This window comes from Rattus rattus, chromosome 9, assembly GCF_011064425.1.
Source record: "Rattus rattus isolate New Zealand chromosome 9, Rrattus_CSIRO_v1, whole genome shotgun sequence".
Lineage (NCBI taxonomy): Eukaryota > Metazoa > Chordata > Mammalia > Rodentia > Muridae > Rattus > Rattus rattus.
Window position 1 is genome coordinate 55731837 of NC_046162.1, and position 25739 is coordinate 55757575.

The 25739-nt window shown below is 50.5% G+C and overlaps 2 protein-coding genes across 6 annotated transcripts; both read right to left on the bottom strand.

Moving 5' to 3' along the window:
* Window positions 1-813: 813 nt before the first annotated feature.
* On the bottom strand, window positions 814-3334 carry Csf3 (colony stimulating factor 3). Of its 4 annotated transcripts, none has more exons than XM_032914325.1 (5): window positions 3295-3334; window positions 3037-3209; window positions 2604-2711; window positions 1895-2041; window positions 814-1648 (listed from the first exon to the last, which is right to left on the bottom strand). In XM_032914325.1, exons 1-5 carry the CDS (start codon window positions 3332-3334, stop codon window positions 1490-1492), a joined length of 627 nt encoding a protein of 208 aa, XP_032770216.1. In that variant the 3' UTR covers window positions 814-1489. The 4 variants fall into 4 exon arrangements, with proteins under 4 accessions (XP_032770216.1, XP_032770215.1, XP_032770218.1 ...); XM_032914324.1 differs by having other exon boundaries at window positions 1490-1648; window positions 3028-3209; XM_032914327.1 differs by lacking the exon at window positions 2604-2711 and having other exon boundaries at window positions 1490-1648.
* A 6130-nt stretch (window positions 3335-9464) lies between these two features.
* On the bottom strand, window positions 9465-21109 carry Psmd3 (proteasome 26S subunit, non-ATPase 3). 2 transcript variants are annotated; one of them, XM_032913061.1, is made up of 12 exons: window positions 20554-21109; window positions 17719-17909; window positions 17324-17461; window positions 15400-15536; window positions 13939-14129; window positions 13545-13648; window positions 11979-12093; window positions 11775-11894; window positions 11554-11657; window positions 11166-11321; window positions 10035-10085; window positions 9465-9928 (listed from the first exon to the last, which is right to left on the bottom strand). In XM_032913061.1, exons 1-12 carry the CDS (start codon window positions 20759-20761, stop codon window positions 9851-9853), a joined length of 1593 nt encoding a protein of 530 aa, XP_032768952.1. In that variant the 5' UTR covers window positions 20762-21109; the 3' UTR covers window positions 9465-9850. The 2 variants fall into 2 exon arrangements, with proteins under 2 accessions (XP_032768952.1, XP_032768951.1); XM_032913060.1 differs by having other exon boundaries at window positions 9465-10085.
* Between the last annotated feature and the right edge of the window lie 4630 nt (window positions 21110-25739).

Sequence of the window (25739 nt, forward strand, 5' to 3'; positions counted from 1 at the left end):
CGTTCTGTGAAAGGCCTGCCCTGTACTGTGCAGGGCAGGATGCCTTGGTCTTTAAGTCACACTTTACCCTCTGGCCCAGAGTATGTTCCTGCCAGAAGATTATTTGGGATTGAGGGTGAGGACTGTCTGTCCTCCGTAGACTGCCAGTCCAGGGGCATGGCCTGTGAGGCTGAGGGAAGGAAAGAGGTGGGGAGGGGAAGCAGGGAGGAGACAGTTTTGTGGAGGGCAGTGATAGGTTAGCCTGAACCACAGGGGAGCCTGCAGCTGACCTTGAGCTGAAGTGTGCTTCCCTACTCTGCGGGGCTTCTTCAGCTCAGGAGTGAGCCAAGCACGAGATCGTGGGGAGATGGAGCTTGCTGAGGGAAAGCCATGCAACCCAGAACCCTAGTTCTGACCCAGTGGTCACATGAAGTAGGCTTTCTGTCTGTAATAGGCATGGTGTCAGTCTAAGGGAGGGTGCGGGGAGCTTTGCAGAGGGCTGCTGGTCATAGGTGGTGAAGAGACCAGGCCCCTGCACTTGTTCATATGCCCTGGCTGCAGCTCAGCTAGCCCCAGCCCCAGGCCTCCTCTCTCCCACTGATTTATGATCCATCAACTTTTTTTTCTTTCCCAAGAAGCTGTGGCTTCTTTGAGGCAGGGACACTGTCGGCACTTTTAGTGTCAGGTCCCGACGGCATAGTTCAAGACTATACAGAGTGGCACCGAGAGAACTGGTCACCAGAACATCCTTCTTCCCTGCACCTTCTCTATCTGGTCTCTCCTGCCACCCACCAGCCCCTGGCCAGGCATTAGCCAAACCCAAGAAGGAAAACATTTACTGGACACACACACACTTTATTATCCGCAAGCTTGGTTACACTGACAAGTGGGGTCGAGAGGGAGGGTAGACAAGTTGGCCTTCCTCTATGCCACGCACTCCCCACAGGATTCCTTGTGCCTTTTCCCTCCCACACTCCCAGTTCTAGGCCAGCAAGGCCCTAAAAAAGAATCCAGTCAATTCCAGGGCCAAACCTGGCCGCCACTGTTTCTTTAGGGACTTCATTCCTACGGGGTCAGGAAAACCTACAACCTGGTTGACCAGAGCAAGGGATGTAAGAACCCAGTTTGGGAACACTGCTGTTTAAATATTAAACAGGGATGTCTTGTCCCCCAGAAGGGAGACCAGATGCTGCCTGGGCCCCTGAGACAGGTGCCTCAGCACAGCAGGGCTCAATGTGATTTCTTGGGTACCACCACAGGACGGGGTGCCTGGAGCAGCAGCAGGAGTCAATACTCGGTATTTACCTATCTCCTTCCCTGCCCTCCACAGGAGGACACAAGAGCCTTCTCTCTCTGCTCCAAGCAGGAGAACAAAACTCAGAAGTGGAGAGAAGGATCTAGAAGCTTAGAGCTCCGTTTTCTCTTGTTTGTCTTTAAATAGTGGGCTTAAATACACATAAATATTAAATAGAGATAAATAAACTTTCTGGAAAGTGCTTTCTGCGCAGGCCTAGGCCAAGTGGTGCAGAGCGTGGTGAGCCGTCTCCAGGAAGCTCTGCAGGTATGAAGTGACCAGGACTCCTCCTGCCCGACGCTGGAAGGCAGAAGTGAAGATTGGCATGGTGCTCTGGGTGGGCTGCACAGTAGGGGCCACCCCGAGGCTTTCCATCTGTGGGGAGGAGAAGAAGTCAGGGATCGGTCCTTCCTGCAGGCAGGGGAGTGCTGGGAAGGTGGTGAGCTAGCCTGTGGGGCTCATGAACAGCACAATCAAGACTCCAACCCAGTCTGTCTGTCAGCCTGAAGGAAGCTGGGCAGGGGGCGAGGGGTGTCTTCCCATACCCAGGCCTCTAGAAATAAGAGAGAGGCTCCAGGGTGCCCAGGCACGCTGCTGTGACCCCCTCCAGATGGTGCTCACCTGCTGCCAGATGGTGGTGGCAAAGTTGTCGACATCCAGGTGAAGCATATCCAAGGTGGGGGCCAGCTCAGAGGAAATGCCTGCTAGGGCCTGCAGGAGACCTTGGTAGAGGAAGAGCCCACTGTGCAGTTGGCTCAGGCACTTTGTCTAGGGACAATAGGAGGGTTAGGCAGCAGGCCTTGGGATACCCCCTCTCTTCGGGAGACAAATACTAGGATGTGTTCCCTTCTCTTCCTCCTGGTCCTCCTGGTCCTCCTCCTGGTCCTCCTGATCCTCCTCTTCCTCTTCCTCCTGGTCCTCCTCCTCCTGGTCCTCCTCCTCCTCCTCCCTCCTCCTCCTCCTCCTCTCTTCTTCCTCCTTCTCCTCCTCCTCCTCCTCATGGTCCACCTCCTCCTCCTGCTCCTCCTCCTCCTCCTCTTCCTGGTCCTTCTCCTCCTCTTCCTCCTCTTGGTCCTCCTCCTCCTCCTCCTGGTCCTCCTCCTCCTTCTCCTCCTCCTCCTCCTCCTCCTTCCTCTTCCTCCTCCTCCTCCTCCTCCTCTTCCTGGTTCTGGTCCTCCTCCTCCTCCTTCCTCCTCCTCCTGGTCCTCCTCCTGGTCCTCCTCCTTCTTCTCTTCCTCTTCCTCTTCCTCCTCCTCCTCCTCCTGGTCCTCCTCCTCCTCCTCCTCCTTCTCTTCTTCCTCCTCCTATTCCTCCTTTTCCAAATACTCACCTGCTGCAAGGCCTGGCTGGAGCAGCTGCTCAGGGAAGCCTTGGGGATACCCAGAGAGTGGCCAAACAGCACCAGCTCCTCCGGATGACACAGCTTGTAGGTGGCACACTATAGATGGAAGGACACTGAGGGCTCTCACCTGGGCCAGGCTGTTCGTCCAGCTCTGGTCCTCCGACTTCTTCATCCACCTGATGTCTCAGCTCCCTACCTTCCTAGTGACCCTAAGGACAGTCTCATCCAGAGGTCCCACTGCTGTCTCTTTCTTCCCTGTCCCTTTTGTGCCCCATGTTATGTTTCCGTCAGTATTCTGAGGGCACGATGCAGGCTCTTGTGCACACTAGGCAAACACTGTCACTGCTGTGTGTCCCTAGCCTGCCCTCTTCCCATTTGTTCTCCCGCCTGCCCCCTCCACACCTAGAGCAACCGCACTCACCAGCTGCTCCAGCAGGTCAGTGTTCCTGGCCTGAAGCTTCCTCACTTGCTCCAAGGACTTAAGCAGAAAGCTTCGGGGCAAAGGCAGGGATGGTGGCAGAGAGCTGACGGTGAGCAGGGGAATGGCCTCTTGTCCTGACCATAGTGCACTGTGCCACAGCAGCAGCTGTAGGGCTGGAAGCAAACAGACGGGTCTGAGGCACGTGTTGCTCCAGCCTCCTTCCGGCCCACACCCAGAGCAGGTAACCAGGGCACTCACCCATCAGCCTCATGCGTCCTTGAGCAGAAAGTTGAGCCATGAATTCTGGGTGATCTGGGCTACAGCTCTGGGCTCTGCCAGGGCCCAGCTCCAGGGGGCCTTTATACATAAACCCATCAAGGCCCCGGGAGGAAATTACCTGGGGCTGGGGCAACTCAGGCTTAGTAATAACTTCCCAGGATTTATGCAAATTTGTCCATCGCCCAGGACAATGCAGGGGGTTGGGGAAAAGCTGTTTGCGAAAGTTTTTATGAAATCGGGGAATCTCTGTTCCTTCCTTGACGTCTTGTCCCCCCCTCAAACTCTCTTCCTCTCTTCCAGCCACACCCAGGCCTGAGTTGCTGCAGGGTGTTTGATCTGAATTGTCCAACAAGGCTGAGCTACTTTGGGTTCAGCCTACTTTTGGGAACTCAGACCCTGGGGAAGAGGCTGGCCCCCAGGTCAGGACTGCTCCTTCTCTCTATCCTCTGACAGACTTGCTTGGGTAGCCCCCTACCTGGGACAAACATTCCGAGAGAGAGAGAGAGAGAGAGAGAGAGAGAGAGAGAGAGAGAGAGAGAGAGAGAACCTGATCTCATTTTGTACCCATAAGGCCGCTGCCTCCTGTAGTGCCAGGAGCCCTTCACAGAACCTAGGGTCTTGCTGTCTGCGCCCGCCCATTTGGATAAAAACAAAATGATCCAGCATTCAGGCCACTCTGTCCCAGGCTGATTATCTGGGAACTCCCCAATACCCCCATTATGACTCATTTTTTTTTAAGCCCCTAGATCCTGGCAGAGAGGCCAGAGGAAACCGGATGTCTGTCTTAAATGAATCAAGACCCTTTGGGGCTCCTTGCTCACCTGACCCTGCCTTTCTGTTTCCCGTCGCAGATTACCTCGCTGTAGCGGAGCCAGTCGGGGGCATCTGGTGTCAGGGGCTGACACATGTGGCGTCCTGATGCTCTCCTCATCACCCAGCAGTGGTGTGAGCTGGCTTGAGTAGAAGCAGGCTGGGGTGAGAACGGAGAAGCTGCATCTCCAGTCCTAGATATCTGTCCAGTGTTAGCTCTGGGACGGACCTGGGTGTTTTCAACCCTGTGAACTGGGTCAGAGAGGGAAATAAATGCCTTGCCCAATCATGGCTAGTAGGGTTGGAGGGACATCCCAGCCTCTGTCTCAGTCCCAACAGGGTTTTACTGCCTAAAAAGGAGGGAGGGATCCCTTGTCTGACTGGTGGCATCTCAGGCTGGTACTTTCTGAACTTTTTCACCCCCACCTTTTGGGCCAAAGAATATAGACATTTTTTGACGTTGAGGCATACCTGTTGGGGCGGGGCCATCTCTGGGGCTAGAGTGCCCTCTGGTGGCCACAGATGTCATGGACGACAACTACATAGCCTCTTTGCTTGAGAGGACAGGACAAGGGATTCCCATTTTGTTTGGTTTTTGGTTTTGGTTTTTGGTTTTTCCAGACAGGTTTTCTCTGTCTCCACAGCCATGGATCTCCTGGAACTCACTCTGTAGACCAGGCTGGCCTCAAACTCAAGAGATCCGACTGCCTTTGCTTCCCAAATGCTGGGATTAAAGGCATGTACTACCAACCCCAGGCGAGATTTCATTCTTTTTTTTTTTTTTTAAAGATTTATTCCTTTATTATATATAAGTACACTGTAGCTGTCTTCAGATACACCAGAAGTGGGCATCGGATCTCTTTACAGATGGTTGTGAGCCACCATGTGGTTGCTGGGAATTGAACTCAGGACCTCTGGAAGAGTAGTCAGGTGTTCTTAACCGCTGAGCCATCTCTCCAGCCTGAGATTTCATTCTTTTTTTTTTTTTTTTTTCTGAGCTGGGGACCGAACTCAGGGCCTTGTGGTTGCTAGGCAAGCCCTCTACCACGGAGCTAAATTCCCAACCCCCAGATTTCATTCTTAAACATGCTAACTAACCACAGCTGCCTACCTTATATGTCACAAACTCAAGACCTGCATCGGTCACACAGCAGACATCCTGCATATCAGATATTTACGTCATGATTCATAACAGTAGCAAATTACATTTATGAAGCAGCAATGAAATAGTTTTGTGTTTGAGGGTCACCATAGCATGAGGAACCGTATTAAAGGGCTTCAGTATTGGGAAGGTTGAGAGCCATGGTGTAGGTGGCAGTGGGGATGTCAGAGATCATTTGCTGCTGTCATTTTGTCCTGCCAACCAATTGGTGGGCTGCAGACAAGGGGTGACCTCGCCTGGAGTGTCAGAGCTCATAGATGATCTTCCCAGCCCAAGCCCCCTTTGTTCTAGTGCCACTTTGGATGGTGGAGAATAAAGACCAGAGGGTAGGGTTTGGAGTGTAGCTTAATCAATACAGTACTTGCCTCGCATGCACAAAGCACTGGGTTACATCTCTAACCCTGCCCAAAACAGACATGGTGCCACACATCTGTCATCTCAGCACCTCGGAGATAGAGCCAGAGGGATCAGAACCATATCTGGCTAGAGAGGGACCCTGAGGCCCCCAAAATAGTATAATCAGTTGCCAGCCGCTGCTAGCCGCTAACCAGAACTCAGTGGTAAGACGTTGCCAAAGACACCACAGGCTCTGGTCACAGGAGTTAGAAATCAAGCTGGAAGCGACCTCAGAGCTTCTTCCTCGCTAGACCTCGGAGTGTGTGCAGATGCTAAGAGAATTACCATCCAATGGCTTACTCAGCTATGGTGTCTGCATGTTGTACAACTGAGCCCAGGGCCTCCGGCACGCGACGATGTCTTGTCCATAGGGTTGGCCAGTGGCTTCCCAATTGGATTTGAGGCCTGCCCCACAGGATGGAATCCACTGTAGTGCTGTAATCATGGTCGACGCCTATGTCCGTGAAGTCCTGGGGCCCAGTAGGAAGCTAGGGCTGAAAAACAGACATGGTGTCCTTGTCCGGTTGCCACCTGAATAGTTAGGTTTATGACCATCATAGCTCATCAGTGTTGGCCAGAGAAGCTTTGTTTGTGGTGGTCTAAGTGCTGAGAAGTGACTGCTGGATGCTCAGCTATTACTGAGAGAGCTGTATCAGCTTATCCAAGGCCCAGCGAGCATTGTGGATGAGACCAGAGAGAATACAGGCCTGGAGGAAGGGGCTATGCAGTCGACACACTTCACCAGCAGCAGAAAAGGTGTGGCTATGGTCATTGTACTGGAGCCCAGGGGCGCTCTGATGGCTTCCTGCAAGGGACTAGGTCTGTGGGCCTCTACCCCTGGGGGGATTTATAAGCAGTTTATAGTCACTGGGGAAAGAAGAGACTTTTTCTTCAGTAGCCATAGCAAGTTACCCATGCCTCTAATAACTCCTCCATGTTATTGTAAGAACCTGGAGCTGGACACTGGGTGGCAGTGCATGCTTTTAATCCCCGGAGACGGATCTCTGGGTTACAGGCCAGCCTGGTCTACAGAGTGAGTTCCAGGACTCACAGAGCTACACAGAGAGCAAGGGCTACACAGAGAAATCCCTTCTTGAAACAACAACAACAAAGAACCCAAAGGAAGTTCACTGATCACCAAAACACAACAAGAGTGGACAGGGTAGAGGCTGTGAGGAGGAAGAGGACCATCAGCAAGGAAATAAGGGGTAATGAGGAGCTAATATGGCCAAAATACGTTATATGTATTCTATGGAAATGTCACAGTGGGGCTGGAGAGATGGCTCAGCGGTTAAGAGCACTGACTGCTCTTCCAGAGGTCCTGAGTTCAATTCCCAGCAACCACATGGTGGCTCACAACCATCTGTAATGGGATCTGATGTCCTCTTCTGGTGTGTCTGAAGACAGCAACAGTGTACTACTCAGATACATAAAATAAATTTAAAAAATCTTAAAAAAATGTCACAGTGGCGCCTGCAACTATGCAAAATTAGTATATACTAATAAATAAGTATTATAAAGCTCATCCTTAGCTACATAGCAAGTGTGTGGCTAGCCTGGGCTATATGATATGAGAAAGAAAAAAAAAGACCAAAGAGCAATGGCCTCTTTCCCTGGACAAGTCACACAGGGGCTGAGCAGGGCCAAACTGAAGAAGATCAGAGGCCAGGGTGGTTCGTGAGAGGCTGCACAAACGCTTGCTGTCAGCTCCACTAAAGGCTTGGAAAGATTTGTTTTTTGTTTTGTTTGTTTTTTTTTTTCAAGGCCAGGGACTGAATCCAGGGCCTCTGGCATGCTAAGCCGGCACCCTTACCTGAGCAACATCCCTGGATTAATTAAAAAATATATTTATGGGGTTGGGGATTTAGCTCAGTGGTAGAGCGCTTGCCTAGCGAGTGCAAGGCCCTGGGTTTGGTCCCCAGCTCTGAAAAAAAAAACCAAAACATATATCTATCTATCTACCTCTATATATGTATCTATATCTATATCTATATATCTGTGTATTAGTGTTTCCCTTCTATACATGTATGTATATGCATTCTGTGTCAGTGAAGGCACTGGATCCACTGGGACTGTCCCCATGTTATGAGCCAGGTCCTAACAAGCCCTCTTAACTAGTAAGGCCTCTCTCCAACCTCGTCTGTGATCTTTTTTTTTCTTTCTTTTTTTCAGAGCTGGGGACCGAAACCAGGGCCTTGTGCTTGCTAGGCAAGCGCTCTACTGCTGAGCTAAGTCCCCAACCCCTCGTCTGTGATCTTTAAGTGAGCATTTTTTCCTTTTCACCTTATATAATCTGAGCCTATGGTGCAGCTGCAGCTGTGTATGCAGCTGGCGCAGCGGCTTTCTCCCCCGCCCAGCATCCAGGGTAAGACCCTGGTGAGGCCTGGTACTTACTAGTACCACAGGCTCATGGTTACCACCGGATCCTGGTAAACCCTTTCCTGGTTTGGTGAGTCTAGGACTTCCGGTTTGACACTGCTACAGACAGTTGAGTAATTTGCTAAAACGTTCTGGTTCTTCTTCAATCTGTGAGCCTTTGTTTTTTTCTGTCAACCTCCTTTCCTTGCTATCTGGAATTTTAAGGCCAATCTGCTCTGTGTAGCCAGTTCCCAGCCGAACATGGACCTTGTCTCAAAAAACAAAACTACAGAATACTTAAGGCGTGAACAACTAGGACACCGGATAAGATCATCTGCTGTTGGGAGATGTTGCTGATGGAGGCTGTTGGGAGTCCCATCTCACTCAGAAGTGACTTTGTGCGTTTCATGGCACTGGGGTGGCATTAGCCTGAAGGAGGTGGCAGTGCTGGGTCACTGTGACCAGGGCTGGGATCAGGAACCAAAAGACCAAGACCTGTGGAGTAAGATCTGAGGCTGGTGAGGTGTGTCCGTGTGCATTCTCCCAACAAACAATACTTTAACCAGCCCAACTATGCCGGGCACCAGGGTGGCCACTGAGGCCCCTCCTTTAAGGAGCCCACAAACAGGCTGGCAAGATGGAGCTCTCACCGGTAACTGCTCAGGAAAACACGACTGAACAGACCTACGCCAGCGAGGTTGACAAGGTGGAAGGCAAGGCTGGAAAGCAGGAGGCAGAATGCTAGACACCTCAGGGATGGAGAGCTCAGCAGGGACAGGGGACATTTGCCATCAGCAGCTGGGATTGGCTGAGGAGCTGGGGAGCCCCGTCCTGACCCCCCAGTTTTTTGTTTTCAGCCATCTTCCACAGCATAGGGCCACTGGGCAGAATGCTGTTCCCACCCCGCCGCCAGGCTTTGCTCCCTTGTTGCACAGCACTTGAGGCCGGCTGCTCATTCTTGACTTTTCTGAGGCAGGGTCTCAAGTAGCCCAGTTTGCTCTTGAACCCGATCCCATGCTGGGAGACAGGCTTGCACCATCAAGCCTGGTTTGTGTGGTGCTGGGAATCAGATTCTGTACACGCTTGGCAAACACTCTGCCAACTGACGTCCATTCCCACTGTTTGCCCCTTTGAGCCTCTTGGAAGTTTAGGCTCCTGATCTGAAGAGCCAGGAGGCCAGAGTCTAGTCCTTTACTTGATGACAGGAGCACAGAAGCCTAGGGCATTCATCAGTCTACCCACCATGTGTGAGCCCTAAGGCCAGGCCTCCTGACCTTAGTTCCCCTCACCTTGGTTGGCTTCCTTCCCTGCATATATGCTATCACACTTGGGGCTAAGACGCCAAGAAAAATAAAGCCACCCGGGGCCTGTCAACAGTGCAGTCAATCAAGCAAGTACTATGTAGTCACTGATAACACGCACATGGGGTTTTGGAGAACTTTTTATTGTTTAAAAATCATAATTGAAGCTTCAAAAACATAGAACCCAATGTGCCCCAACTCCAGGCCCTAGTCCACACCCTAATCCATGGTTCTGTCCGTCCCCTCCTGCTGCCTACACCACCATGAGGCAGGACTCTGCCTCCAGGAGGCTGCCACCCGTTCTCCTGCCCACAGTGTACTGTCACCAGCTACAGAGAGGCATGGTAGCAAGAAGGGGACGGTTGGCTCCCAGCATCCCTGACCCCTGCACATATGCAGTCTGTGAGCTGTGTGTGGGAAGCGGAGAACAGTTTCCCGGGCAGGGGACCTCTGAGGGAAAAGACAAAAAGCCAGTCTCCACTCAGCCCACCCCTCCCCAGGCCCTGGCTCAAGGGAAGCTGTCGTCGTCATCCTCCGCCATCTCCTTGGCAAACTCCAAGTCCTGCTGCTCCCGCTCCCGCCGTTCCTGTGAGGAGAGGGGCTGACGGCTCCACCCAAGGCAGGGGCTGCCCTGCCCTCCAGGTCCCTCCCTGCTTCCCTTTTGAAAAGGTCCACCCTTGATTCTTGCTCACCTCTGCAGACTCCAGGTCCTTGTTGTAGGATTTGGGAGGAAAGCGCATGGCCTGAAAATGGCAGGTGAAGAAAGAGAAGCAGACATCACTGAGCCTTCACATGTCCCAGACACCAAGGTCTGAACACGATGGGCCATGGTTTCCCTCCTATCTAGGCTGGAAGTGGTCACCCATCCATCCTCCATCCCTCCATCCATCCATCCATCCACCCATCCATCCATCCATCCATCTATTCATCCACCCATCCATCCATCCATCCACCCACCCATCCATCCATCCTATCCATCATCTATCCATCCATCCACCATCCATCCATCCTATCCATCATCCATCCATCATCCATCCATCCTATCCATCATCCATCCATCCATCCATCCAGCCCATCCATCATCCATCCATCATCCCATCCATCCCATCCATCCATCCATCCATCCATCCATCCCTCCATCCATGTATGCATCTCTTCATATATGTATCCATTTACCCCATCCATCCATCCTATCCATCATCCATCCATCATCCATCCATCCATCCTATCCATCATCCATCCATCCACCCAATCCATCCAAAGGCAGGATCTCTCTGCACAGCCCTGGGAGTCCTTGAACTCACTGAGATCCACCTGCCTCCACCCTGAGGGCTGAGACTAAAGGCACACTTGTTTAGAAGCAGATTCTGACACTGCCAGATGTTAACAGTGAGGACAGAAAGAGCTGGATCTCCAAGAGCCTCACAAGTCTGCAGTGAGTTTGCCAGATTTTAAGGAAGACAGCACCACCCTGGCTCCTGGGGGAAGGAAGACAACCAGGAGGGAGCAGCAGCACCAAACTCAGTGATCAGGCAGAGAAGGGCTTAATCTCCTGCGGAACTAAAGGCCATCTCTCATTTCACACAGGCGAGCCTGGCCAAGCGCTCACTTCAGTCTCAGCAATTCCTGATGCAGGCCAGCCAGGGAGCCATTCACGTGTCACACAGGCAGAGAGACTCAGGAGAGGGGACTGTGCAAACTTGGCACCCTGCTTGCTCCTTCTTGGTGATATTCCTGCTATGCTACGGGGGAAGGCACTACAGTCTTGCTGGCCAGGGTATGGAGCCTTGGCCGAGCCCTGTGTCCCTGTGCCCGCTGCTCACCTTGACGGACATGTTGTGGATGTCCAGGCAGAAGGAGATGCGCTGGTGGAAAGCCAGCTGAGGTTCCCGGGTGGAGTAGATGTCAATCATCTCTTTGGATTGGACGTATCCCTTCTCATGATTGATGCTGGCCTCAATCACACCGTCCCGGATAGCCTGTGGGCTCCCAAAGGGAGGAAAGGTCACTTCCTGTCAGACTCATGCTGGTCAGCTCCTCTGCCCCAACACGCATGCCAGGCCCAGTCTGCACCCTGGGAAGCTGCTCTGCTACGGTAACTGGTGTTTCCTGATGAGACTGGGTTCCTGCTGGGCCTCTGGTAAGTTCCCTCCTACTCCCGCCCCCTCTAACAGGCAGGAAGGTCACAGCCTTGGCCATTGCAAACCCCACCTTGGCGACAATGAACTCTGCATCTTCTGGGCTGTCCAGCTGCAGCTTCTGGGCGATGTCCGCCAGGGAGATACGGGAATAGGACAGGCTGATCATACGCACACCTGGGAGGGGGAACAGTGATGGTCTCAAGGACATGGACAGGTCACCACCCACCGACCCATGAGGCTGCCTGTGTGAGAAAGAAAGCGTCTGCATCCTGGTCAGACCCAAACCCATACCTGTCTTAATCACATTGTGTCGCAGTCGGATAATTAGGGTGTAGGTCCCATCTGTTTGAAACTTCTCCCCAAACTGATCCAGGACTTGGTTGAACTTGGCAAGATTTCCTGTCCTAACAGCTGTGTGGGGACAGGAGTGGTTTATTGATGTAAATGGACACACACATCAGACCACAGAGCAGGGTTCTGGGAGATCAGCCTTACCTTGTGTGAGAAGGAAGTAGGGCATGAGAGAGCGCTTTAGGGAGGGCTGACGGAACTGCAGGCGGTCTGGGATCTCCCCCAGCAGCAGCTCCACCACAATCAGAAGCTTGTGCACCTGCACAGGGTACGACATGGAGCACAGTGGGCAGGGCGCACAGACACGGGAAAGGGAAAAACAGTGACTGGGCTGTGATCTCAGGCATACGGAGGACGAGGGAGGCAGGCTGGGATGCACACAGTCAGCAGGCACAAACGACACAGAAACTAAACACATTAAAAGGGAGACTCGCAGGTAAGGTTTGCAGAGGACAGGAGTTTGGTCTCCAGAACACACACGACAGCTCACAACTGCCTGCGACTGTAGCTCAAGCAGGTCTGACACCCTCTTTGCGGGAACCCACACACCCATGGCACACACTGGCAGACAGACACCCACACATTTAAACAAAAGTAGATCTTGAAGAAAACAAGGTCTGGGTGGTGGTGGCACACACCCTTAATCCTAGCACTTGGGAAGCAGAGGCAGGCGGATCTCTGTGAGTTTGAGGCCAGCCTGGTCTACATAGTGAGTTCTAGGACACCCTAGGCTTTGGACACACACACACACACACACACACACACACACACACACACACACACACACCCCAAAAAGTAAGAGAGTAAAGGAATTATAGGCTGGAGTGGCTTCCTGAGTGCCTAGGTGTACAGCTATGTATCCCCGCCACGACCAGCTATAACTATTTTAATAAGCTTTGGGAGTGCAGGGGGACACACCACCCCACACAAGCCCCTCCTTAAACACACACATTCCCCTTCCATCATCCCAAGCTTCCTCATCACTCAACACTGGCCAAGACTCTGGACCAAGTCTGCTTCATTCTGCCCCAGATACTCCTGTAAGGAAACCTGCCCCCTTACGTCTTATTGAGATACGGGATTCACCCCACGGAGATGCACCAGCATGTGACACACTATTTCTTTATCTGTGTCTGCAGTGTTTTTTATTGTTCTAGACAGAGTCTTACACTATGTAGCCCAGGCTGGCCTCTACTTGCTACCTTGCTGTGTCAGCCTCCCAACCACATGGATTACTGGGTGCCACCACTCGTGCTGCTTAGTGACTTTTAAAACCAAGCTGGCCCACTCTGAGCTTCTGAACAGAAATCCCACGCTCTCCAGCCCTCTGATTCGTCACTGAGCACACTCACCCACCCTGACAAGGGAGCAATGGAGGCTGATACCAGGCTGAGGCAGGCACATAGGCTAGGGCCCCTCAGCTTCATGGTTAGGAGACTTTCTACGTCTCCTGGTCATAGACAACACTCATCCAGACAGACACTGAGGGGACAAGGAGAAGCCAGAACTTGTCCAGGCAGGCCAGGGCCATGCCAGAAGAACTGGTCAGTGCTGGGACTCAGGAACACGTCAGGCTCATCTGAACACAAGGGGCAGGGGCGCTGGAGCAGCCTCAGCACATAAGGGTCAAGACGCTCCGGCTCCATGGCAGGGAAGCAGACCTTAGGGTACCCGACAAGCACGAGGGGGCACAGGTGAACTGTGGCCTACCGTCTGTTTGAAGCCAACTGCTGTGTGCTGTGGTGCCTTTCGAAGGGCATTGGTCATCGTTCTCCGGGCTTCAGAGTACTCCAGCTGGATAGCCTTGATTCGCCCTGGGGTGCAGCAGAGGAGAGTGGGTCAAAAGAGGGGTGTGACCCACCATGACCCGCTACCCCTCTTTGGGCAAACGCTGTGCTTCAGAATGCTGTCATCTCTCACTGGCCTGATGATCTGCATATTATCCCATGTGCAGTCTAGACTGTGCTCATCGGCCCAAGCTGTTAGCTGGTCTCTCACGGGCCTATCTGAGTGAGGACCGTCTCTACCAAATGGACCAACCCCGACAAGTCCGCACCACAGAGCCTGAGCCATCCCTGCTTTGTGGGTGGGGACCCCTGCTTACCTGTGTAGTAGAGGTACCTGGCCCACTCATTGTTGTTAGCCTGTTCGGGGAACACAGACTTGGACACTAGCTTCTCAGCCTGGTCATACAAGCTGTAATGTAGGTAATTCCGAAGCAAAAGGTTCAAAAGGGTAGCCTGTCCGTCAGCATCATGCCGGAGGGTGGCTGTCCGGAGCCGGGCATGCAAGAAGCTGTGAGAGGGAAAGGCAGGGGGACGTCAAACTCTTAAACCAAGGTCAGGCTTGGTGTTCACACCGTTAATCCTGGCACCCGGGAGGCAAGGCAGGAGAGCCTCTATGAGTTTAAGGTAGCCTGGTCCACAAAGAGTGGCCAGCCAAGGGGACATAGTGATCCTGCCCCCAAAATAAACAAACTAAAGTGTGGTGTGGCACACCTTTAATCGTAGTACCCAGGAAGCAGAGGTAGATGGGCCCCTGTGAGTCTGAGGCCAGCCTTGTCTACTTGTCTAGTCCTAGGACAGCCAGAGTTACAGAGAGACCCTGTCTCAAAACAAACAATAAAAGTCCCAAACACAACTCTGAGCTTCCTAGCCAACATTCGTTAAGGTCTGGCGCTGTTCTAGAGAGGACAAAACTTGTGCTTAGGCCAAAAAATGTGGCTTAGGCAGGGCAGGCAGCAGCAGAAGCCAGGAGGACATCAGGGGAAGCGGGGCAGGGACGCAGGAGGAAAGAATGGTGGCCTTGCTTCTCCTTGTGCTTTGGGTGTGGGCCTGAGCCTTGAGCAGCCGGGCTGTCTCTCTGGCCTGGTTCTCCTTTACGTCAGGTTTATGTGCGCACACAAGAGCTACAGTGTGTAGACAGGACACTGTGCAAGGGTTGTCCTCGCAGTCCGCAGCCTACGTCCTAGGGTTCAAACTCAGGTCCTCAAACTCAGCAACAGTGTCTTTACCTGCTGAGCCATCCGTCCATCAATAGGCCCTGGACGTAAGGGCAGGGTCAGGGGTGAAGGGGCAGGGTTAGGGATGGGGGTGGCAGTAGCAGGTTTTGAAAAGAAGGCCAAAATATTCTTAGCTCTCCTTCCAGCTCTAATTCACCTACAATTCTCTCTTCCTGTGGGGTGACAGAAAGAGCCAGGGACAGCTCTTTAGAGCCCAGAGCTTAGCCCACTGTTTACCCAGAGCTGCCACTCCTGCAGCTCAGGGCTTATTGGTGTATGTCATGGAGGTTTCAAAAGCCCACGACAGCCCCCGACCCCTCAGCTAAGGATGCAGCTCCTCGCTATTGCTCCAGCCTGCACATGTCGCCATGGTAATGTTGGCAAGCCCCCAGTGACATGTTTATCTTCATAAGGGGACCTGGTGATGGTGTCTCTTCACAGCAACAGAACAGTGACTGACATAGACCCTTACACACACACCAGTTCCTCTCTCTCTCCAGACCCACACCTCTGCAGAAGGGATGACCGGGCCTCTGACACCATGGAGACCTTGAGGACCCGTACCTGCGCACCACATCCAGCTTGTCCAGGAACTCGTAGACCCGGGCGTGGTAATAGTAACACTTTGCAGCTACGAGGTCCAGGGCTCGGCGGTTCTGAGTGCTGATCTTCTGCATCAGGTCGTCAGAGATTTTCTGTGCCTGGCAAGGGTCGGGAGGCAAAAGAGAACAAACTGTAAGTCCTCCAAGAGTCACAGAGGAATATCATAAGCCACAACTCTGTCCCTAGGTGTGTATCCAAGAGACCTGGAAACAGCTGCACGCAAAGGCCTACAGACGAACACTCAGACCCCAATTTCTTGGTAGCTGAAGAAAGCATAAATAACCACGGTGGTGCCACAGGCCTGTAACCTTGTTCTTGGGAGGATGAGGAAGGAAGATCCAGAGGGAAGCTAGGCTGGGCCAGAGTGAGACATGGCGAAAAAAACAAACAAAACTAAACAAAAAAATAGTGACAATAAACAAAGTAAGAATATTCATTAGAATATTAGCCAGTTACAAAAATGTGATTCCACTTGCCAGAAAGCAGCAAGTCTCAGGCCAGCTTGGGTCATACAGTAAAACACTGAAACAAAACAAAACAACAACAGGCTAAGCCCAGAACTAGCACCCATGACATCCTAGGCTCCACCTTCAGTTAAACAACAACGCAGAACGGCATGCCCACTGGTCCATGCTACCCCATCACCCGTGCATAATCTTTAAACTCTGTATTAAGTGCAAGGGGCGAATCTTCCAAAGAGACAGCAATCAACCTAGTGGTTTGTGGGTAAATTGTGGCAAATGATCGACGGCAAGCATGGTGTTTGTGCTAGAACAAGGACATGTCCTTGGAATGAGTGCTGATGGCTGCATAACCTTTTGTGATATACAGGAAACCCAGCTCTATTCAGTAAAAAATAAATTGTACCTAGAAAAGACAGTGTGGTGAAAAAGAACAAAACAGCAGGAGAGAGGCTCCTGTCTTTTCTTGTTTTCTGTTTCTGGTTTTTTTGAGACAGGGTTTCTCAGTGTAGCCTTGGCTGTCCCAGAAATCGCTTTGTAGACCAGGCTGGCTTGGAACTCAGAGATTCACCTGCCTCTACCAGTGCCGGGACTAAAGGCATGCGCCACAACTGCCCAGCAGGACCTGTCATTTCTGCATGTCCTGTAGTTAACCGTCAAGCAAGATGGCCCACTCTGGCGAGAGGCAGAGTAGGATAAGCATCCACTGGCCCTTACTGGACATGCTTCAGGCCAGAGGGGAGAGTTTTCATTTTATTTTTTTCTTACTTGTATGAGTGTTTTGCCAGAATTATGTCAAGTGCACTACATGCCTGCTTGGTGCCTATACCAGGAGAGAATGTTGGATGCCCTGGAGCTGGAGTTATGGCTGGGAGCTGCCACATGGGTGCAGGGATCAAACCTAGGTCCTCTGCAACAGCAGCCAGTGCTCCTAACAGCTGACCCACCTCTCCAAGCTCACAGAGTTGGCTTTTTAAAAATATAACTTTGAGGGGGGAGGGGATTTGTGGAGGGAAAACCAGGAAGCGGGATAACACTTGAAATGCAAATAAAATAACCAATAAAAAATATAAAAATCACTACTGTTATCTGTATATGCTTGTGCCCTATAATACTATGACTGTGGCAGCTTCCCAAGCTCTGGGATTAAAGGCAGGTGCCATCACTGCCCGGCTGTCTTGCAGGTCTATGAAAGTTTATTGTGTGCATGTCTGAGACATGATCTCACTATGCAGCCCCGGCTGGTCTTGAATTTGTATTCTGTCCCAGCCTCTGAGCTATGCGGTCGCAGGTGCGCACCACCACGCTGGCTTGGGAAGATGGGAGGCAAAAGAGTCCACAGTGATCCCTCTACTTCTTCACCCCAGATAATCTCCTCCAGAGCCCCTGGGGCTTGCTAGTCACTCCCACTGCATCTTGGGTACCTCTTTGTAGCGCTTGCTGTTCATCAGGAAGATGACCATGAGCAGCTGGAGATAGGCTTCCACCTCAGGCAGGAGGGGCGCTGACGCAGCTTTTCCTGTGCGAGGACGGAACTGTAGGTCGGCCTCTGTGTCCATGGGCTGGGGGAGGACAGAGCAATCAACATGAGTTTACTGGGCACTCTTGGGTGTTTCCTAATACACAGAGAGTCTACCAGATGCTGAGGATACAAAATTAACAGACAGTCCTTTTCCTGAAGTGCCAAGAGGCTAACGACAGAATACAATAACAACGACTTCAATAGTTTCACAGAAGTCTTCTTGACTTAAGGATGAAGCCGCCACACTCAAGATCACTGCAAATCGTATCAGACACCCCTGAAGCTAGCCCCACTCACTTCTTCTAGGAAGGGTAGCAAGAAATCTCGAGTGGCGTTATTGGAGGTGAAGAAGCCATGCACGGCCTTATACAGAACATAGTGGTTGAGGCGTCGTGACGTGGATGGCAGCATCCGCAGTGCCCTCAGCACAAACCGAGGCTCCTTGCCGGAAACGGCCTTCTCTAGCTGTCTCACATGCTCTTTGATGTCTGCAGAGGACCAGAGAGAAAAAGATGTTACCTGCAATTCCTCAGGTTTTCCTAGCACTCTGAGGAACAGTTCCACAGAGTGTCTTACCAAGGGGTAGCATGGGCATTTACTCCTCCCAGCCCAATAGGGCTAAGCAATACTTAGGGATGGGGCACACCAATTTTCAGACATAACCAGCAAACAAGGAGAAAGCTGGCTGGGCAGGGGACAGGGCAGAGGATAGCAGAAAGGCCTAGAAAAGTTGAGAGGCAAAGTAGAAGAAACACAGGGAGATTCACTAGAGCTCAAAACATGGACTTTGTAAATAATGGAGAAATCTCAGAGATAGACACACCGGAAATGTAACTACAAAAAAAGCCTTCTGAAAAGAAACGTGGAACAATATGACCAGATTCACATCTCCTTTTTTTTTTTTTTTCCGGAGCTGGGGACCGAACCCAGGGCCTTGCGCTTCCTAGGCAAGCGCCCTACCACTGAGCTAAATCCCCAACCCCCAGATTCACATCTCATTTCACAAAGAATTGATGTAACTGGGTGAGAGAAATTACTGCTGTAACTTCAAAACAAAAGTGGGCGTGCGCATAACCAGGGACGGCAAAGCGCTGAGAGACAGAAATGTACTTCAGTAGCATTCAAAGATCTGAAACGGAAACATTTTATACTAGTAAATTAGCAATATTTATTGCTAATAATAAACAGTAGGGAAAATAACCTTTATACTGTAGATCAGATTTTAGGACAACATAAAAAACTTTAGAACTGGGGCCTGCGGAGACGGCTCAGTGGTTAAGAGTACTAGCTGCTCTGTGCAGAGGTCCCACTCCCAGCACCCACATGGTGGCTCACACCTGTCCCTAACTACAGTTCCAGAGGATCAGATGACCTCTTCTGGCCTTTGTGGACACTACACACATTTACAACCATGCAGCTAAAATACTCACACTCATATGTATACACACAAATTTAAATTTAGATGTGTTTACCCTTTTTGATTTAGGTATATAAATTCCTGGAAGCTACATTTAAGTAGTTACAAAAGTAGATTAAAAACTTTGGAATAGTGATGACTCCAAAACTACTTAAAAAAAAACTTTAAATGTGCAGCAATTAAGAGAATGCAATTAACTGACAGTCTCTCGGTTACATTTCCCACTTAACAATGGGTAATAGTAATTATTACAGTTACAGCGACTACGTGTGGAGGGCTCACCATGCATTTATACCATGTTCACAATAACCCAAGGAAACAGCGAATGCGATTAACTCACCTGCATAAGCAAGGTAACAGATTCTGGAGTTTATAATCTCCATCACTATACTAAGTAGTCAACAAATGCCTCTTGAATAAATTGACCCCTATGTTTATGGACGTATTAAATGAAGACAAAAAAAAGACAATATCTTTACATACTAATACCCTGATCCAAACTATGTACTTGAGTGATTTCAATTATGGAACAGTTTGAAAGTACACAGGGAAACATGTTAACCCTAGTCGAAATTTTCTCCCTGTTATTTTAAAATTCTCACCTGTTCCAAAATTTCTACAGTGAATACAAACCACGATGAAATGTTCACCACATGCACACACACTCAGGCGCTGCCGAGTGACATCTCTGCCACTGGCAACTTTCATTTCAGGTACGAAGACCTTTACTGTATACAGACCTTGTTGCCAACTTTAGAATGGAGTTTATGCGGTCCATACCTACATCTTCAAAAGTACCACTCAGGGCATAACATGGCCTATCTCCATGTTTTAAAGTAGTTTCTCATGCAGTTGAAAGAAGGAGACAGACACAGAAAGGCAGACAGAGAGAGAAGAACAAGCTACAGAAGACACCCTCACTCCCGAGGTCTCATCACACCCAATTCAAACATGGACAAGATATACTAAGTGGAAAAAGCAAAACAGCAACTTAAACGGGACAAGGGGACAATAGGAACCTGAGAATGGACCTCTGGAAGAAAGAAGATGAGGATGGTGTTGGTTTATAGTAGTTGGGGTCACAGGTAAGCATTATAAACTAAAAAACAAAGGGGTGGGGAGGTTGATTCAGAAGTAAAAGTGTATATGTGCTTGACTCTTTAGGAAAGGAGGGGTAAGAACTTTAAGAGAGAGAAAAGGTGCACCGAGACAGTTTAGATGCTTCAATTACAGAAGTAAGGAATACAAGGCAGAAATGGCTCTCCGAGGAAGTTTACTAAAGGAGGCTAGAGCTACAGACCCTTTTCTGTTTTTTTAACTCTTAAACTAAGGGGCCAATGTAATGTTACCCTGGCTTCTTTAGACACAAATACAGATGCTGATTTCTACATATCAATAACAGGCGCTAGAATCGGTCGGCAGGAGTAGATCAGTGGGAAGGACTGAAGAAAAGACTCAGCGAGACTAAAATGCAACCCCAGATGAGGAGAGGGAGTGAGAGGAGAACAGTCCGCAGACTGGAGAACTGGTTCGGTCATGGGCTGGGGTCCAGAGAGTCAATGGTGGTTGGACGGGCACTTCTGACCCCAGCCCCACTGACCAAACACACGGAACCGAGGTAGGTGGAGGTTACGCAGAGGTCCCAGGGAGAAGTCGAATCACCGTGGCCGCTGTCACCAGCGATCGCGGCACGACCCCGACGTGGGATCCCGTACCTTCTAAGGTGACAGTGTCCAACTCTCGCTGGGAGTGCTCGGTCGCAGCAGCCTTGCCGTCTCCTTCCCCCGCGGAGCCGCTCCCAGCTGCTGCCTCCTCTTTCATCTCCACATCCTGGGGGGCCGGCGGCGGCGGTTCTTGTTCCCCTCCCGGCGGCGGCTTTGCCTTGTCGGCGCCTCGGCGCCGCGCCGAGCCCTCCTGCTTCATGGAGCCCGGGGTTGCGGCCTAGTCCGGGGACCGAAGCAGGGGCCTCGCGTAAACCTTCACACCAGAGACCAGGCACAGAGCCGGGCCTGCACACCAGCGCGGGCTCGCGTCGGGCCGCACGATGACCGAGCAGCTGCAAACTCCTTCCCGGCGCTGGGGCTTCTGGGAAATGCCAGGTAGGACGAGCAGATGGCCGAGTCCAGGAAGGGAAAAGAAATCAACAGCCGAGGTGCAAGATGAAGGCGGATCTTCTAGGAAGTGGGAGGAGTCTGCAGGAATCGATGAAGACGGATCTTCTAGGAAGTGGAAGGAGCCTACAGGAATTTGTGGGCCTTGAGAGTGGTGATTTTATCTTCCTCTCGAGTGCATATCTTCGAATGTCCGCGAGAGGTCCCTTTAGACTTCAAACTGGGTTACAACAGACTCTAAAACGTAAGTAGGTAGGACCTATCAGAGCTCAGATGAGGATGACGTCATGAGTTGCCGGGCGGTCTCCCCCCTGTCAAACTCTCCCAGTTTTCACGGGTCAGGTCCCCAATGAAATCCGCCAGGCTCGTGCTCTCAACGCCCGCCAGATGCTTCCAGCACCAGAAAGAAAAGTAGCCTGTGGAGGTGTAGTTAGGCTGTTGGGCTTACGATAAACTGAGCTCAACCCCTAGGGCATCCGAACTTCCTTGTCAAATATTTTGTCTAGTGTTGAATTTAAGACATACCATCTCTGTAGCTTGGGAGTGTGGGGTAGTGTGTATTTGTGTAGAATTAGTCAAATGTAATAAGAGGAGTCCACGTTGTATACTGCTCAGGGCCAGTACATATAGGACTGTTGAAACACCCAACAGGCCCAGAGTGATGGTGCACACCTTTTACCCCAGCACTCAGGGTTTCTGTGAATTTGAGGCTCAACCTGGTTTACAGAGTGAGTTCCAGGACAAACAGGGATACACAGGGAAACTGTTTCTCGAAAAATCAAGCAAGCAAGCAAGCAAGCAGACAAACACCAGCTCAAGAACGTAATGTAGGGCCAGGTATTGTACACAACTTTAATCTCAGCACTAAGGAGGCAGATCTCTGAGTTCAAGGTCAGCCTGGTCTACCTAGCAAATTACAGAACAGACAGAACTACATAAAAAGACCTGTCTCAAAAAAAAAAAATGTTGAGTGGTGAGATGGCTAAAGGGAGTAAAGGTGCTTGCTGCCAAGTATGAAGACACGAGTTTGATCCGTGGATCCTATAGTAGAAGGAGAGACCTGAGTCCCACATGTTTTTCTCTGACCTCACAAGCATGCTAAAGTGTGCGTTCTCCTCATTCTTCCTCCCCATAACTGCTTTGTTTTGTTTTTTAAACATAAGCTTCTTTTTTAAAAAAAGATTTATTTATTATATATAAGTACACTGTAGCTGTTTTCAGACACACCAGAAGAGGCATCAGATCCCATTCAGATGGTTGTATGGATGTGGGATTTTGAATCAGGACCTCTGGAAGAGCAGCCAGTGCTCTTAACCACTGAGCCATCTCTCAGCTCTTGTTCATTTTTTAAAACAAGGTTTTTCCAGATGTCCTGGATGTCCTGGAACTCCTCGGCTCCCAAGTGCTGGAATTAAAGCCTTTGCACACGCTAATAAGTATAAATACTTTTTTTTTTTTTTAAAGAATGTAAATGTGGTGGTTTAACTATGCTTGACCCGTAGGGAGTGGCACTATCAGATGTGGCCTTGTTGGAGAAAGTGTGCCACTGTGGGAATGGGTTCTGCTCAGTGTGGAAGTGCGCCCCCTCCTGGCTGTCTTGGGAAGCCAGTCTCCTGCCTACCTTCGGATCAAGATGGAGAACTCTTGGCTTCTTCAGCCCTTTGTCTGCCTGTAAGATGCCATGCTTCCCACCATGATAATGGACTGAACCTCTGAAACTGTAAGCCCCAATAAATGTTTGCCTTGGTCATGGTGTCTCTTCACAGCAATAAAGCCCTAACTGAGACAGTACTATACCCCGTCAGGCACGATGTTCCCCTCCAGTAACCCCAGCGCTTAGGCCCAGAGAATTATTAGTTTGAGGTTAAAGTCTAGGCGGTTAAGAAAACATGCTCCAAAAGCTCAAAACAACGGAAATAGATGAGTCCATAGTAAAAACTCAAAGCCTGAAAAAGGGACCCATTAAAGTTCCGTTCCTGAAACCACAGGTAAAGGTGGAAGAAAGGTTCACTGATTCCATAAGGGGGCTGTGGCATGATGAAACAACCTCACTATCACCATCACAGCATCACCAGCAGCAGCAGCACCACCACCATCTTCACCATCAGCATCAGCATCACCACCACCACTATCATCACCACCACCACCATCTTTTCTAATTGGAGACAACAGGGGATGATGGATGTGTCACAGAGACCTTTAGAGAAAGCCGACAGTCTGCATTCTGTTCTCCAGTGCACTGAGGGGATGAAGGGTGAGGGCGGAGCCTCAGCGGCAGAGGCTCCAGGGAGCAATTTGAGGAGGACTTTACACACCCAAATGCCTGTGAATGGGGAGCAGAACGTTGTCCTTTGTGGTGTCTACATAAATAGGAGAAAACTAGACTAGACATCTTCCTGTCTTTCTCATAAGACGTATTCACCATCGGTTTTGAAGATACAGGGCTCAGTTTCTCAAAGCACAAGACAAAATTCCAGCATCAAAACTTATATAAACAAATCCTCCATAAACAAGACCCCGAGTGAGTGTCAGAGCTGGGGCTGGCTCAGCTCCCACTCTAAAAAGGACTCAGAAGACAGGGGGTGTGTTCAGACTATACTCTCTTTGTATTTGTACTCGAGACATCTTCCTTCCTTCCTTCTTTTGTTTGTTTGTTTGGAAACAGGGTCTCACTATGTGACTCTGGCTGACCTGTAATTCACAGAGATGTCTCAGAGTGCTGGGATGAAAGGGAGTTAGATCCTTATCTGCCCTACCTCACCTGGCGCTCTCTCTCTCTCTCTCTCCCTCTCTCTCTCTCTCTCTCTCTCTCACACACCACACACACACACACACACACACACACACACTCACACACACACACACACATTTTTGTCTTATAAAATGAGGTTTTTCTATGTAGCCTTGGGTGTTCTGGAATTCGCTCTGAAGATCAGTCTGGTCTTGAACTCAGAGATCCAGCACCTGCCTCTGCTTCTCCAGGGCTGGGATTAAAGGCATTCCTGTGCCATTTCCTGGTTTGTTTGTTTTTTTTTTTTTCCCCGGAGCTGGGGACAGAACCCAGGGCCTTGTGCTTGCTAGGCAAGCGCTCTACCACTGAGCTAAATCCACAACACCCCCCCTTTTTTTTTTTTAAATTTTATTTTATGTGCATGGGTGTTTTGCTTGCATGTGTGTCTGTGTGAGAGTGCTGAATCCCCTGGAACTGGAGTTACAGACAGTTGTGAGCTGCCATGTAGGTGTTGGGAGTTGAACCTGGGTCCTCTGGAAGAGTGGTCAGTGATCTTAACCACTGAGCCATCTCTCCAGCCCTGCATATCTTTACAAAATTACGTTTATTTACTTATTCAGTGTGGGGGGGCACTTTTACCACGATGTAAGTGTGGAAGGCAGAGGATAAACTTTCAGAAGTTCTCTCTTTCCACCGTGGGGGGGTCTGGCAATTGAAGTCAGGTTGTGAGGCAGCAAGGGGTTTTACCCGCTAAGCCACCTTGCTGGTGTCCCTATTTATTTATCTTTGTGGCAAATGACTCTCTGTGTTAAATAGTCACTTGCCCAATAGAAATGTGTGCTCCAGTTTTGGGGTACACACCTGGACCTGTTCATCTGAGTGGTCCCCCTTGCCCCACCTCTCAGGGCTGGGGGACAGGGAACAGGACTTTCGAATGAGCACAGGGATAAACTTAGTGATGAACTCACGTGACACTGAGGACTTGGGGTGCGTGGGAACGGTAAAGGGAGTAAACAGACCAACTTTCTTGTTTGTCCTTCCAAACAAAGAGGTTACCCTTCTGGATGGCGGGGATGTTAGCTCATCCCTCTGTTAAGTTTACATCACAAGGAGACAAGTCAGCAGAGAGCAAGCAGCCCAATAGACGGGAGGGTTTCAGAGGATGTTAGGAATGGGGAGGATGGATAACTATGAAGCCGCTTTTGACAGCCGGTCATGAGTTCTTGCTGTGTGGAGGAAATGAGCAAGGAGGTGGATCAGGAGGGGGAGGTTCTGACTCCTGGGGCCTTAGAGATAGATTCTACTCATAAAAATGCTTTAAAAGGGCTGGAGAGATGTCCAGATGTCCTTCCAGAGGTCCTGAGTTCAATTCCCAGCAACCACATGGTGGCTCACAACCATTTGCAATGAGATCTCTGAAGAGAGCAACAGTGTACTTAAATGAATAAAATAAATACATCTTTAAAAAAATGCTTTAAGGGGTTGGTGATTTAGCTCAGTGGTAGAGCGCTTGCCTAGGAAGCGCAAGGCCCTGGGTTCGGTCCCCAGCTCCGAAAAAAAGAAAAAAAATGCTTTAAAAGATCGTGTGTGTGTGTGTGTGTGTGTGTGTGTGTGTGTGTGTGTGTGTGTGTGCATGCATTCATGATGGAAAGATGGCTCAGAGGCTAAGAACACTGGCTGCTCTTCCAGGTTCCCAGCACCCACATGGTGGCTCACAACCATCTATACACTCCAGTTCCCTCCAGGGATCCAACCCTCTCCTCTGGCCTCTGAGGGCACGAGGTACACAAGTGGTGCACACCGACATGTGCACGTAAGAGGAAAGAGAAGATGGAGACGTTTGAGGGATCAGGGTGAGAGGGTTCTGTTTGCTGCCCAGGCTGACAAGTGACTCTGATCCTCACAGGATGGGAGGAGAAAACCAACTCTCAAAGGTTGTCCCGTGACAGCAAAGCATGACACACACGCCCCCATGAATGTAAACAAACAAATAAGACTGGTGACAGATGTTCAAAGCCAGCTTTAGGCAGAGGGTGAGGAGACCCCAGAAGTTTAATGA

Excerpts from the sequence above, each read along its gene's own strand:
- Csf3 (XM_032914324.1), bottom strand. The coding sequence starts at position 3,334 with ATGGCTCAACTTTCTGCTCAAGGACGCATGAGGCTGATGG. Across the intron at positions 3,210-3,294 it reads AGGACGCATGAGGCTGATGG|CCCTACAGCTGCTGCTGTGG; the intron begins GTGAGTGCCCTG and ends GTTTGCTTCCAG. Across the intron at positions 1,649-1,894 it reads CCACCACCATCTGGCAGCAG|ATGGAAAGCCTCGGGGTGGC; the intron begins GTGAGCACCATC and ends TCCTCCCCACAG.
- Psmd3 (XM_032913060.1), bottom strand. The coding sequence starts at position 20,761 with ATGAAGCAGGAGGGCTCGGCGCGGCGCCGAGGCGCCGACAAGGCAAAG. Across the intron at positions 15,537-17,323 it reads ACAGCAAGCGCTACAAAGAG|GCACAGAAAATCTCTGACGA; the intron begins GTACCCAAGATG and ends GACCCTTGCCAG. Across the intron at positions 11,895-11,978 it reads CTACTTCCTTCTCACACAAG|CTGTTAGGACAGGAAATCTT; the intron begins GTAAGGCTGATC and ends GTCCCCACACAG.